The 15,056-nt window shown below is 38.8% G+C and overlaps 1 protein-coding gene across 1 annotated transcript in view; it reads left to right on the top strand.

Annotated features, from left to right (window-relative positions):
* ADGRV1 (adhesion G protein-coupled receptor V1) overlaps positions 1 to 15,056 on the top strand; it is a 257,698-nt gene that overhangs the window by 42,035 nt on the left and 200,607 nt on the right. The window contains exons 21-29 of the mRNA XM_021381087.1: positions 3,749 to 4,122; positions 5,531 to 5,707; positions 7,402 to 7,582; positions 8,195 to 8,397; positions 9,009 to 9,138; positions 10,630 to 10,710; positions 12,031 to 12,170; positions 13,723 to 14,332; positions 14,618 to 14,833. Coding sequence (XP_021236762.1) covers positions 3,749 to 4,122; positions 5,531 to 5,707; positions 7,402 to 7,582; positions 8,195 to 8,397; positions 9,009 to 9,138; positions 10,630 to 10,710; positions 12,031 to 12,170; positions 13,723 to 14,332; positions 14,618 to 14,833 — 2,112 coding nt within the window. The remainder of the gene's footprint in view (positions 1 to 3,748; positions 4,123 to 5,530; positions 5,708 to 7,401; positions 7,583 to 8,194; positions 8,398 to 9,008; positions 9,139 to 10,629; positions 10,711 to 12,030; positions 12,171 to 13,722; positions 14,333 to 14,617; positions 14,834 to 15,056) is intronic.

Raw genomic sequence — 15,056 nt, 5'->3', positions numbered from 1 at the left:
TTTTGGGCCTGTCCCCCCCCTTGTCACGGACGCAGACCCTTAGACAATACCGTGACAGGAAGGAAGGGATACCATTCAGAGGGACCTCAGCAGACTCGAAAGGTGGGCCTAGGTGAATCTAATGAGATTCAACACAGCAAAGTGCAAGGTTTTGCACTTGGGCTGGAGTAATCCCAGGCATATATACAGACTGGGAGGAGCAATCCTTGAGAGTAGCTCTGCAGAGAAGGACCTGGGGGTCCTGGTGGATGAAAAACTGGACATGAACCAGCAGTGTGCTCTTGCAGCTTGGAAATCAAACGGTATCCTGGGTTACATCAGAAGAGGAGTGGCCAGCAAGGACAGGGAGGTGATTGTCCCTCTCTACTCTGCCCTCATGAGGCCCCATCTGGAGTACTGTGTCCAGGTGTGGGGCCCCCAATACAAGAAAGACAGGGAGCTGTTAGAGAGGGTCCAGAGGAGGCCGCAAAGATGATCACAGGGCTGGAGCACCTCCCCTACAAAGACAGACTGTGGGAGCTGGTCTTGTTCAGCCTGGAGAAGAGAAGGCTGCAGAGAGACCTCATTGCAGCTTCCAGTACCTAAAGGGAGCCTCCAAACAGGAGGGGAATCAACTCTTTACAAGGGTAGATAATGGCAGGACAAGGGGAAATGGTTTTAAGTTGAAGGAGGGAAGATTTAGGTTGGATATCAGGAAGAAGTTCTTTACCAAGAAAGTAGTGAGGCGCTGGAACAGGCTGTCCAGAGAGGCTGTGGATGCCCTGTCCCTGGAGGTGTTCAATACCAGGTTGAATGGGGCCCTGGGCAGCCTGGTGTAGTATTAGATGTAGAGGTTGGTGGCCCTGCCTGCAGCAGGGGGGTTGGAGCTTGATAATCCCTTACATCCCCTCTGACCCAAGCCATTCTGTGATTCAATGTTTATAAAATTCTTGATTACAGCATCCATTTCTGTAATTGGAGAAAGAGAATTTTAGAAGATAGAGTATGTTAAGTGCATATGCATCAACATAAATGTATACACAAAAGTTGAGTGAAAGTAGAGAACTTAGTTGTATAGTGTACTGTATTTCTGCTTTTAAAATTCCAGTGGCTGAAATCTGAGAAATAAGTTTTTTCTGCTGTAAAAACAGTAGTACAATTAGTAAGTTCCATCAGATTTGCAGTGCTTTAGCTTTTTTCCCCTCAGTTTCTGAAACAAGTATGTGTGAACACAGAGGGAAGCGATGCACTGGAACAAGTTGCCCAAGGAAGCTGTGGATGCCCCATCCCCAGAGGCATTCAAGGCCAGGCTGGATGTGGCTCTGGGCAGCCAGGTCTAGTGGTTGGTGACCCTGCACATAGCAGGTGGGTTGAAACTAGTTGATCATTATGATCCTTTTCAATCCAGGCCATTCTATGATTCTATGATTCCATGAAATGCAATAATGCTTTTATTGCTAGAAGGATATGTCTGAGTCATTGTAAGTTTTCTTTATTCATGGATATGGCATATACTCTGTTTGGATATACAACAATTGTAAGGTAAATATTCTGTCTCTCTCAGTTTCATGTCCAGCACTGCACAGTGGTGAGCTTAGTGGTCCAGTTTTTCTTACCGTCCTCCACCTGATACCCTGGAACTATTATTAGTTGCTGTGGTTGCTCATCTCTAGAACTGTCACTCAGTGTCATATGTATGACAGTACACCAAAGAGTGGGATTTTTGCTGCTTTGTTTTTAGAAAGGCAGCTGAGAACAGCTGAGATGTATGTGTTTTAGGAGAATGGAGTAGAAAAGAGTGCAGTAGAACAGAGCAGAATAGAATGGAATAGAAAAGCATGGAACGGAATAGAATATGGTAGCATAGGATACGATAGGATAGAATGGGATAGGACAGGATAGGACAGAATAGAATATAATGGAATGGAATAGAATCATAGAATTGCTCAGGTTGGAAAAGACCCTCAAGATCATCAAGTCCAACTGCAACCTAACCATACTACCCTAACTCTAACAGCCCACCGCTAAATCATGTCCCTGAGCACCACATCCAAACAGTTTTCAAACACATTCAGGGATGGTGACTCAACCACCTCCCTGGGGAGCCTGTTCCAGTGCTTAACAACCCTTTTTGTAAAGAAGTTTCTCCTGATATACCCAACCTAAACCTCCCCTGGCGCAACTTGAGGCCATTTCCCCTTGTCCTGTCACCTGTCACCACTGAGAAGAGACCAGCCCCGCTCTCACTGCAATCACCTTTCAGGTATTTGAAGAGAGCAATGAGGTCTCCCCTCATCCTCCTCTTCCCCAGACTAAACAGCCCCAGTTCCTTTAGTCGCTCCTCGTAGGGCATGTTCTCCAAGCCCTTCAGAAGCCTTGTTGCCCTTCTTTGGACCTGCTCCAGCACCTCAATGTCCTTTCTGTACTGAGGCGCCCAAAACTGAACACAGTACTTGAGGTGGGGCCTCACCAGTGCAAAGTACAGGGGCAGGATTACTTCCCTAGTCCTGCTCACCACACCGTTCCCGATCCAAGCCAGGATGCCATTGGCCTTCTTGGCCACCTGGGCACACTGCTGGCTCATATTCAGCCAACTGTCCATCAGCACACCAAGGTCCCTCTCCGTCAGGCAGTTTTCCAGCCACTCCTCCCCACGCCTGTAGGGTTGCCTGGGGTTGTTGTGACCAAAATGCAGGACCTGACACTTGGCCCTATTGAAACTCACAGAGTTTACCTTGGCCCATCGTTCCAGTCTATCCAGGTTCCTCTGTAAAGCCTTTCTACCCTCTGGCAGATCAACACTCCCTCCCAACCTGGTGTCGTCTGCAAACTTACTCAGGGTGCACTCAATCCCCTCATCAAGATCATTAATAAAGATGTTGAATAGGAGCAGCCCCAGTACCGAGCCCTGGGGGACACCGCTCATGACTGGCTGCCAACTGGATTTAACTCCATTGACTGCAACTCTTTGGGCCTGGCCATCCAGCCAGTGTTTCACCCAGCAGACCGTATGCCCATCCAAACAGGGCCAGTTTGGGGACAGTGTCAAAAACTTTACTGAAGTCCAGGTGGCCCACATCGACAGCCTTACCTTCATCCACTAAGTAGGTCACCATGTCACAGAATGAAGTCAGGAATAGAATAGAATAGAAATGAGTTATTGGCTTAGTATGTTTGTAACAAAGGCAGCTGTGAACATATAATTTGCTGAATAGTATAACTGTTCAGAGACAGAGAAGTATTAATGCTACTGTAAAAAGCATTTGGATTTTGTGGATCATTCCTGAAATCTGTACAAATGGTGCGGTGGGTGAAACCTACATTCAGAAGTGTTAATACAGTGTTGATGAGTATCATGAGAATGGATCAGCCACCCTAGTAAAGAGAGTCTAAATAGGATTTGTTAAGCAAAACAAAGAAAGGAGTTGTAATTCAGTTCTGCAAATCTGTGCAGGAAAGAGGGAACCTCTGGCCTCTAAACCTCATAAAATTAAGGGACTGTGACAACGTGCTGTTAGAATTAATGGAATAGAAAATCTTGGGCAGTCAAAGATGGAATTGCTTAGTCTGTGGTGACCTCACTGAAGCGCTAAGTTGAGGTTCAAGGAACCTCCTGATTTTTTATTTCCAGATCAATATGATTCCAAAATCAGGGATAATAAACAGTTTACTGTTGTTTTTTTTTTAACAAAAAGAACAATTTAATTACAGACTTCTGCTACTTCAGAGAAAAGCAATAATGTGTGCAAAATTATAATTTTCTTCTCAGGTCCAGGAATAGTAAGAATTGGAGCAGGAATCAATGGCAGCAGTAGATACACAGGGCTTATGCAAGATGTAAGGCTTTATGAGCGTAAATTGACACACGCAGAGATCTATGAACTCCATGCAACTCCTGCAAAAAATGATGTCCACCCTGTCTCTGGGTATTTGGAGTATCAGCAAGGAGAGACCAATAAATCATTCATTGTGTCTGCAAAGGATGACAATGAGGAAGAAGGAGAGGAATTATTCATACTAAAGCTCATTTGTGTGCGTGGTGGAGCTCGAATTTCACAGGAGAATACCACAGCAAGATTAAGAATACAGAAAAGTGATAATGCTAATGGTCTATTTGGCTTCACTGGAACATGTATCCCTGAGGTAAGGTGGTCATAGGAAAATTATAGGTGAAGTTCTGGGCACAAAAAAGGTAATTACAGGACCAGCTGACCTTAACAAAGTCTTAATTTCACATTGTTTAGTGTCAATTTGGTTAATACTTGCAGTGTTGTTTTTTGGTTTTAGTTTCTAAGACTTTTTTTTTTTTTCAGTGTGCTGTGTAAACTTGCTACTTTTTGGAGCAGGTTGAAATAGACATAAATCATCTGCTTTAATCAGTTATGAGGGGAAGAACATGACAGCTGTTTTTATTAGTATTGTATTATTTTGGAGAAAAAAAATGAATATAGTTTCTGAACTGGGAGTTCTTACAAACTTCTAATTACATTCTTTTTAGTCAAAGTGCTAATGTGCAACGTTTTTTAGAATAACTGCACTTTCTGAGTGATACAGGTTTTCACTTTGGCTCAGTTTGCTTTTTGTGTGCCTACCATATGCTATGATAATAGATTCCTTCAGGTTCAAATGCCACTGATACACTGTGATGCCACAGATCACCAACCAACCTTGAAGAAAAATTAAAAATTTATATGGTATGTTAATTGTTTTGCACCTATCTTATGTCCATTTCACCAAGGAACCTTTAGAACTCTTAGTGATGATGCAGGAACACATCAATGTTTTACCAGTAGTTTAACTGCTTTGTGTGCATCTGTCTACTAGAAAGCTGAAGTCATATGCAGTATCCACACCGTGTTATACAGCATCCCTGAAATTTACCTAATGAGTATGATAACATTAACCTTTCTGGAAATTTTCAGATAAAATTATTTTCTATTTCGTTATTGTTATCATTTATTTTTAAAACATATGGTCCATATGAATACACTTACAAAGATGTGAAATTTTTGCTGCAGAAGTCAAGTTCTCAGTTAAGATAGACCTGCAAGGAGGACTGTAGCACAGAAAACTCTAAGTTTTTCTGAATGATGATAGTATAGTTTAATTTTAATGTATCTTTTTTTTCTATAGTGTTGGGAAAAGAGATGACCCAAATCTTTTTGCAAATTATTGCTAAGGAAAATTAAAATAAATTGCATTAATATAATGTAGTTTGAGCTGCTTTTGACATGTACATGTCAAGTATATGATTCTGTTTCTTACACGTAGCTTTGGGAAACAGATTCTGTCCAGGACAAATCCACATGTTGTTATTTACCATAGTCCCAGGGGACACATTAGAAGCTGTTGCATATTCCACTAGGATTGCCCGGACTACCATCAAAATCAGTTTCAGCTTCCTACAACTCCAAAAGAGCTAAAAATAACATGACAGCAATTTTTTTTTTTTATGAACATTTGATTGACATTAAAGAGTTCTATGTTATGCATTTCTTGTCTTCATTTACTCTTACAGTTACAAACATTTCAAATTCTTGCTTTCTTCCAGACTTCTGATGAAGGTTCCACTATATCCTGTGTTGTGGAGCGTACAAGGGGAGCTCTAGACTATGTGTATATAAAGTACATTATCTCACAGGTTGATTCCACTGGCATTGATTATTCTGTTACCGATTTTTCTAATAGCAGTGGGACTATCACATTCCTCCCTTGGCAGAGATCAGAGGTAAACCCTACCCTCCTGTTAACTATTCATCCTGTCCTTTACAAACCTGCTGGAGAATTCCTTCTGAGTGTGCTTGACTGGCTTTCATACCAGACAGTGTGTACTTCACATAGGTTTTGTCATATTTGGCTGCGATTTATTTATTTATTTTGCATCCCTGACAAGAAAGTGGTATGACAGATGCTTCTATATCTATGTATACCTCAGTTCAGGAGTTAAAATTTGTGCATGTGTATTTGGTTGCATATAAAATTAGATAAATATATATATATATACAACATATAGAAATGAATAACTATATTTCTGTACATGTGTATGTATACTTTTTAAAGTGTAAATAGTCCGGTTACTTTTGAAATTTATTAGGTTTTGAACTGAGTTCTGTAACCCATATTTACCTTCATGTCAGTTAAATAGCAGTAAAGTTAACTGCTGGTCTTGCATCCAGGTTCTATCTCCTTTTGCCTAAACTGTTTTAATGAATTCAGTCCTGACCTGCAGCACAGCATTTTTACAGTTATTTGAAGAAGTTGTGTGAGACCACAATACTGTAGAGAGTTCATGTATGTTTTCTAGTAGTGTGAGTAGTGAGTGAGTAGCATGAATTTTGAGTAGAGGATGCCATCCTCACTTTCTCTTATATCAGTCTGCAGAAGTCAGTGTGGACTGATGGAAATTCACCAAAGACATCTGAAAGGATCCTAGTGGTTTCACTAGCATTGAGAATTTGGTCCCAGTTAAATAATGTAACAATTGGTGAAAGCTTGTCATATCTGCAAATAGTTTGTTCATGTCATTAGTCATTCAGCTTTAACAGTGGTGAATCATATTACTGCATTTCATGGAATTATACAACGCAGAAGTTTCCTAATCTTTTCTAATCTGATGTCATGGATAAGGTCTGCCTTACTCTATCTAGTGCCAGAAAAGGGCTCATATACACTCTTGCTCCACTGCCTTGTTGTCCAGTTTATTTGTGGTCCAATTTACTGGACCACAGAGGAGTTAATATACACGGTCCTAAGAAACAGAGTGGGAGCAAGTTACTCTTCAGGTGAGAGGTCCTGAGGGACTTTGAATTGACATTTGTAATCTATACATTCCCATGCCTCTGAATATTTCAGCTGCTTAAATGATTTCTTCCGTGTGCTTACCTAACATGCCACGATATAGAGAACACTGGAATTATCTGAGGTATGTTAGCATGTGAAGAGCAAGGTTATTTTAATAAACAGTATGATTTACAATCCCAAATATACACTGGTTTAAAAAAATTGATGTACTTGCTCTCTAAATTCAGTTAATCAGTGTAACATCTCTTCAGAAGCAGAGATTCTTCAAGATTTTTAAATCTATCAGATATTTTAAGTTCAATACACAGACATTAAACTCTGTTTATTTATATGATTTTTATAATCAACCAATCAACTATTTATTATTTATTTTTGATGATCGAGACACTTGGGAAAACATGCCTTCCATTTCCAATAGTGTAGTCACATTGCTTTTGGAAAACATATTCCAGACAGAAAATATTATCCTAGAAGCAAAAATATTGTCCATTACTTTCAGAACTACACAGCAGATACAGCTGATTGACTAATTAAAGAATTCAGTGAATTAGGCAGGTTCATGAAGCTCATTGTGTTGAATGTTGCATGGTTTGATTTTTCCATGATTTGGTCCTTCTCTAGGTGTTAAATTTGCATGTTATTGATGATGACATTCCGGAGTTAAATGAATATTTCCGTGTGACATTAGTCTCTGCAGTGTCTGGAGATGGAAAACTAGGTTCAACTCCTACCAGTGGAGCAAGTATAGATCCAGAGAAGGAAACTACTGATATCAGCATCAAAGCCAGTGACCACCCATATGGTAACAATGATGGAAATCATGCAGTCTTGTTTCAAATAATTGTGTAGATCTTGCTAGTTAGATAAAAACTTTTCTTAGTCTTAATAATTGAAGTAGCAATGCCAAGTATTCCACTTTATCTAACTTGAGATTAATTCATTGTTTATGTACCTGAAAGAATGCTGAACTACTTATTCTTGAGAATTTTAAAAGAAGGCCTGTAAGCTTTCCTGATCAAACAGGCAATGGTGCCCTTGTGAGAACAAGTAAAGGCTGCATGTTGATCTTGTGGAAACTTTTTATCAAATGTGATTTTCTCACAATGAGTGTCATTTCTGCATGCTTGTTATACAACTAAATAGCCAGTAATGTAAAGCTCATTTGGGAAGAGCTGATTTTATTACAGTACTGTTCCTTTATCAAGATGGACAGGGAGAGCAGTGAGAGAAGGGAAAATACAGAGCACATCCCTGGAATCAGTGTGATGGATGCATAAGGACATATTGATATAAGTGATTTTTAATTTCAGAACCATCACAAATTGTAAATATTATTGATTGTTTGATTTAAATTGATTATCATCATTTAAATTTGGTTCAAGAAGTCATATAAGTAGTATTTCTTGTCTGCCAGGTCTGCTCCAGTTCTCTGTGGGGCTACCTCCTCAGCCAGGTGATAAAATGATTCTTCCAGCTTCTTCTGTGCCCCATATTACTATTAAAGAAGAAGTTGGACACATCAGATTACTGGTAGTTCGTGCACAAGGCCTTCTTGGAACAGTTCTGGTGGAATACAGAACAGTGTCACTTACAGCTTTCAGTCCAAAAGATTACCAGGTATGGCCATTGCCAAGGTAGTATAATTATTTTGGGATTTAATTAAGGTTATTTATCTTGAAGACAGCCTTCTGTTTGACTACTTTACCCCAGCTGTGATTCTTTCGTGGAAAGACAGATTTAAGTGGTGATGTGGTAAATTAATATGTAATATTCCCTTTAGCGTATATGTTGCTACGTGACTTCCAAATTCTTTCTATGTAAGAAGTTGCATTTCCTAAGAAAATACTCTGGTTTTGATTTTTTGTCTTATGAGAGATGGCGGTGTTGCAAGAAGTTTTGCTGTTTTTGTATATTACATCATTCAGACGCATGTACAGATTAAATTATGTGTATACATAGCGGGATTTCTACATGCTTAAATAAATAATTTGCATATGCATACGTTTGCTTGTCCAACTGATAATTGTGCAGAAAAATTACAAATGAATACAGATGTTTGCCAGTCTGTCCATTTAGATGTCTTTTTTTGTAAAACAGATCATTAGATTTTTTTAAAGTGTAAGTGAAGAAAAATAGATGTTTTGAAAAAGACAAAATGAAAGTTACGTTTCTTTTTTTCATATGATGAAAACATTAGAACAAAAATATGAAGAGCTTTCATATTGCAGGCTGTTGTGGGCACACTGGAATTTCAGCCAGGAGAAAGATACAAGTACATTACAGTTAACATCACTGATAATACTATTCCTGAATTAGAAAAAACATTTGAAGTGGAGCTGTTGAACCCAGAGGGAGGAGGTAAGTCACATTCATCACTCACTTAGTTGTATTTTCATTAACTCCATTCATTAAAATCTTGTCTTTCTTAGTATTATTTTCCATGTAATTTCTGAAAACAAACAAAAACCACTTCTACATCCCTCAAGGAGCATTCTTTTTTCTTAGGAAAAAGGTTTTCCTCAGCTCATTTGCTAATCATTGTAAACAAACAGCCCCAAAAGGTTGTATCAGGGATGCCATGTGTTACAGAAGGTGTATTATTGCCATGTGTTAGGTAGTTGCTGCTTTTCACTTTATGTAGCAATGGTTGGTAATGAGAATTAAAATAATATAGAAAACATGTTAGTAACTCATTGCATTTCAAAATTTTTGAATATTTATAAAATATTTAAAGCTAAGTGGTCGAAGTATTGTGGTTGTTGTTTTTTATTTTTTTTTTCCCATCCATGTGAGTGAAATCAGAGGAATTGTAGTACATTGGGTCATAACCTGTTCAGCTGGGTTATAGCAGTACTAGGCTGGGGGGCGTGCTGAGAGGTTTTTGAGTAACAGCTGAATTGTAACTGTTGGGTAGCTATTTGTGAGAACAGGAAAAATGCTCCAAGGAATTACTGGTTTAAGGTGCTAGGACAGCAAGCATCAGTGGTCTCCCTAATCCTTTAAAGAAGCTTATTCCATTGGAGAAAATTTTTAGAGGAGATTTAATATGTGGTTCTGGGGAAATAAATTATTAGAAACACTGAGAGTCATAAATTGATTTTTTTTTATGGATGTTGTGGAAATGTGATGCAATATAGGAAGTTGTATCATACTACCTTGAATAAAACCAGCTTTCCAATGTGATCCTATGTGTCTATGGTATAGTGTGTCCTTAGTGAATCTTTTGATAAAATTATTAGATTTCTCGTGTATTTTGTCTTTTTCATTGAATAGTTGTTTTGTTAAGAGAAATAAAATTTTTTTTCAAACTGTTTTCTCAGAAAACTTAGAACTAAATTTAATAATCCAGTAGGTAGATACCCTCCTTAAAATGAACTCTCTTTTTCGCCTTTCAAACACCACTGCAAGTGCGAAGTAAAGTCTCCATTAAGCTTTCTACAGATCTTCCCAACTTCCTGACATGTTTTCTCTTTGTGAGATGTTAGAAGAAAGGGTCTGGGGAGCTCTACTTCCATTATTTCAAGTTTACATTTCTCTACAACAAACCTCAGGAGTGAGAAAGGGGAAATACAAATAGTGGATACAAAAAGGGAAAGAAAAGAAAGACAAAAAATAGGTATAGATATTTTCTTTCCTTCTGACCTCCCATTGCTATTGCCAGTATCATAAATTAAGAAGTTTTAATCAGAAATCCTGTACATTTCCATAACTGTAGTTTATGCCTTCCTAGAATGCTTTTCTCTTTTTTTTTTCTTGTTGTCCAGAATTGTTTAAATTACCCTCTGCTTACTCTGTATTTATAAATGTATATATGTGTATATATGTGTGTATCTGTCTGTCATCTAAAAGTTGCTGAGCTCTTTAGAAATGATGGCAGTGGTAGTGGTGATGGGAACATGGATTTCTTCCTTCAAACTGCCTATCAACATGGTAAGCATTTTGGATTAACCTTAATTTCTTTATTGCTAACTGTAATAAATTACTCCATTGACATGGCTTATAATGGTGTTGCCTTTTTTGAAGTTTCAGATGATTCATTTAGGTATATCATAGAATTCTGTCAAGATGTTCTTTGCCCTGTTAAGGCAGACTTAATTTCAATAGCAGCGAATGCTGATCGTAATACTGAAAGTAACAGCTTCTCTGTATTCAAAACTATATTGTTTTAAAATGCAGTATTGTTAATCAGGAAATATAGCCTGAAAAATTAATTTTGTTGACAATCATCGACTTTTCTGGAGAACAAAGAGCAAAGACACTTTTTAAATTGAGGGTCATTTAAGAATTACCTGACTACATGCTTTGATAGTTGTTTTATTTCACTTTGAGTCTCTGTGTGTCAAAAATACTCTTGAAGAAAGTAAGCCTTGTTAAATTTTTTTAAAGGAATGCTTTGATTTTTTTTTCCCATTCTTTAAGTTTGTATCTATATCATGACATACAGGAAAAAAAAAACTCTGAGAAAATGCAAAAAAATACTATATGAAAAAAAAAAAGCCATGAAAATTGAGAGGAAAAAAAACAGAAAACATAAAAATGGAGGGAAAATTCTGACTATACATGCCTTTGACTTAAGCCCTACTGACCTGAAAATTTTGTTTTAGCACCCATTATATAATTTACTCCACAGTGACAGCCTTATTTCTGATTTATTTGTAAATTCAAAGTTCAATTTGTAGCTAAGAGTAAGTCAGTGGTTTAACCACTTTTTGGAGCTTCCAGGGCAGTACTGTTTCCTCTTCTGTGTTTCCAGAAGTTGTTTTCTTAAGTGCCAGGCTCTTTTTAAGCAGCAAGTTATTTTACCCAAGATGGTAACTGTAGTAGTAAGACTTCCTGGATTTATTTATTCTTCCTTATTTTTATTCCAACTGCTGTTATGATGGCACTTGCTTTTGTCCTATCTACACTGCTAACACTGTGTTTCATTGTATAACTCACCACCACCCTAAGTTTTGATAGATATTCGTTAATTAGATGATGAATTTTCCTTCTGTTCCTCACTTAACATATTTGGATTTATTATTTTGCTTTGGTATGTTGTTCCACGCAAGGGTTGGCAGGACTGCATTATTGCAAGTCAGTTCTTTATCCATTTGTATAGTTATTGTCATTATTATACATTTATTTAAAAAAAAAAGGCTAAACAGCCAGATATGTGCTTTTTATAACAAAGCTCCTTAGATGATCTCTTTCATGTAAGAAATAGTGCTAGAAAAAAATAATAACTCATTTTGGAACTTGCACTTACAGCCAGCTTGGGAATTGCATCGCACATCATTGTGACTATTGAAGCTTCTGATGATGCTCATGGCGTGTTTGAGTTCAGTGCTGAGTCACTCTCAGTGAATGGAACTGAGCCTGAAGATGGAGATAGCAATATTGTGCTACAGGTTAGAAAGTTCTGGGTCTCACACTGCTGTGCAGTTCTGTTCTTTTCTGTTTTTACAGAGTATTTTGTTTACTGTTGGCCTACAAGTTTTTAACCTAGCTTTATCATGCACCTCTGTTTTGTCACTTCATACTTCACTTTCTTTTGTGTATATTTCAGCTTAAAGCTAAAATGATGTAATAATTATATCCATAGGTTTAAAATTAATTCTGTGAGTTTACATTTGAGATAGTAATATTTAAATGAAGTGCTGAGGCACACCAAATACAGCAAAGCTGAGATGATGATGATTACAATTTTTTTTTAAAGCATTATTGCTAATTCTTTGTGTCAGTGATTTGGTGCTGTATATAATGGAGGGGCTCGATTATATGCAGTTTGCAGAGAGGGTATTGTGGATGAAGTGGCCATCAGATGTCTTGGCCGTAGTTACCAAAAGTAGTCAGGTTTAAAATATGTTGTGGTAGGAAGAAAACTGCCAGTAAAACTTCAGCCTTGGATATGAGGAGAGCAGACTTCAGTCTGCATACGGAACTAGGTGGCAAGGTCCCCTGGGAAACTTCCTTTGTATGCATTGGTGTCCATCAGTGCTGGTTAGTTTTTAAGCACCACCTCTTAAGTGCACAGGAACAGGCAATTGAGTGCATATCAAGCAAGGTTGCATACAAAAATCAAATTAGGAGGAGCTGCTGAATCGCTTGATTTTAGAGTGTCCTTGCAGATAGACCATGACAAATTAGTGGGCTGAGCAATACCAGCTGTATGAATGTTAAGAAGAGCACGTGCCAGATTCTGTAGCTGGGACAGGGCAGCCCCAGCTGTATGTACAGTCTGAGGAAAGCAGTCCCACAAAATGTGAACTGTGGATTCTGGCTGACACAAAGTTGACTGTGAGACAGCGGTGTGCCCTTGAGCCCAAAGGGCCAACCATGCCCTGGGGAGCAGCAGGTCCAGCGCTGCCACCAGGCAAGGGGAGGGGCTGTGCCCTCTGCTCTGCACTGTGCGGCCTTACCTCCAGCACTGCCTGCAAGTTGGCTGCCACAGTGTAAGAAGGGCATCAAGCTACTAGAGAGCATCCAAAGGAGGGCTACAAAGATGGGGAAGGGTCTGGAGGGCAAGGTGTGTGAGGAGCGGCTGAGGTCCCTGGGTTTGCTCAGTGCAGAGCAGAGGAGCTGAGGGGAGGCCTCATGGCAGCTGCAGTTCCTCATAGGAAGTGGAGGGCAGCGCTGAGCTCTGCTCTCTGTGACAGCGACAGGGCCCGAGGGAACGGCACGAAGCTGTGTCAGGGGAGGGGCAGCTGGGGGTTAGTGAAAAAGTCTGCACCAGAGGGTGGTGGGCGTGGAACGGGCTGCCCAGGGTGTTTGGACAACACTCAGACAAAGGATTTGACTGTTAAGTGGTCCTGTGTGGAGTCAGGACTTGGACTTGATGATCCCTGAGGGTCCCTTCCAACTCAGCATATTCTATGGTTCCATGACTTTGCTCTATACCATCTTTTACTTTTCTTACTTATGGCACCAAGAAATACATAAATCTTTTTATTTTCCACTTAGATTGTGAGAACTCATGGGGCCCTGTCTGAGGTGACTCTGCACTGGATCGTAGACTGTGATCTTACTGAAGATCTGATCTCTACATATGGAAACATAACATTTGATGTTGGCCAAGTGAGAGCAAACATTACAGTACAGGTTTCTCCTGATGAAGTTCCTGAACTGGATAAGATGTTTTCAGTTTTGATCATCAACGTTTCCAGTGGTCGTCTTGGAAATCATACTAATGCAACATTAACAGTTTTAGCTAACGATGATCCATATGGCCTGTTCATCTTTTCTGAGAAAAACAGACCAATAAAAGTTGAGGAAGAAACAAAAAATATCTCCTTGACAATAGTAAGGCTTGGTGGTCTCCTTGGTACTGTAATGGTAACATACAGGACTCTAGGTGATGATGAAAAGTCATCCTTTCTTCCACCTAATGTTGTAAGAGCAATACAAGGAAAAGATTACATACCCATTACTGGTTATACAGTCTTTGCTGCCAATGAAAGTGAGGCCATAATATCTTTGCCTATTTTGGATGATGATGATCCTGAGAGGTCAGAATCTGTTTTTGTGGAGCTAACCAATACAGTTTTGATTGAAAAAGTGCAGGATCGGCCAAGTAAGTATCTTACATATGTAAACCAAAAATTTAAGTATGCAGGCTAATACTTAAGGTTTGTAGGATAAAATGCAATAATTGAAATTACAATAAAATTTTACCTCTACCTTTTTTCTACCATAATATAATACAAATGCTAAAAGTTTCTTCATTTTGTTTTGTCAAAATTTAAAATGATTGTTTTGGTAAAGCTAGTAGTGGCTCTCATGTCTGTGAACTTTATAGCCACGCATAGGAAACATTCCAGACTTGTTCTCACTAAGTTGTTGGTTTTTTACATTTCAGTTGTAAATTCTCCTCGTCTTGGATCAGCGAGTGAGACAATAGCTCATGTAATTATCAATGCCAATGATGACGCTTTTGGAACACTTCAGCTTTCAGTTTCAACTGTGCGAGTTGCTGAAAATTATGTCGGACCAATCATTAATGTGACCAGAACAGGGGGAATTTTTGCAGATGTTTCTGTGAAATTTAAAGCTATGCCAATAACTGCAACGGCAGGTGAGAAACCAGAACAGCAGAAATACTCAGTGTGTTAAAGCATAAAGGGCATTCTGTATGTTTTCACTAACCAAAGAAAACAAGTGTGTATCAAATGCAGTCTAATGAAACAAGTAGAAAAAAAATGAAGTATGGTATTTACCGACTGTGCTTAGGAGACAGGAATCCAAGCCCTATGTAAGAGACGATACATCACATTTTAAAAAGCTCTGAGTCATCATCA

Source organism: Numida meleagris, chromosome Z (assembly GCF_002078875.1).
Source record: "Numida meleagris isolate 19003 breed g44 Domestic line chromosome Z, NumMel1.0, whole genome shotgun sequence".
Taxonomy (NCBI): Eukaryota; Metazoa; Chordata; class Aves; order Galliformes; family Numididae; genus Numida; species Numida meleagris.
The sequence above is the reverse complement of the archived record's forward strand: the minus strand, read 5'-3'. Positions and strand labels throughout refer to the sequence as shown.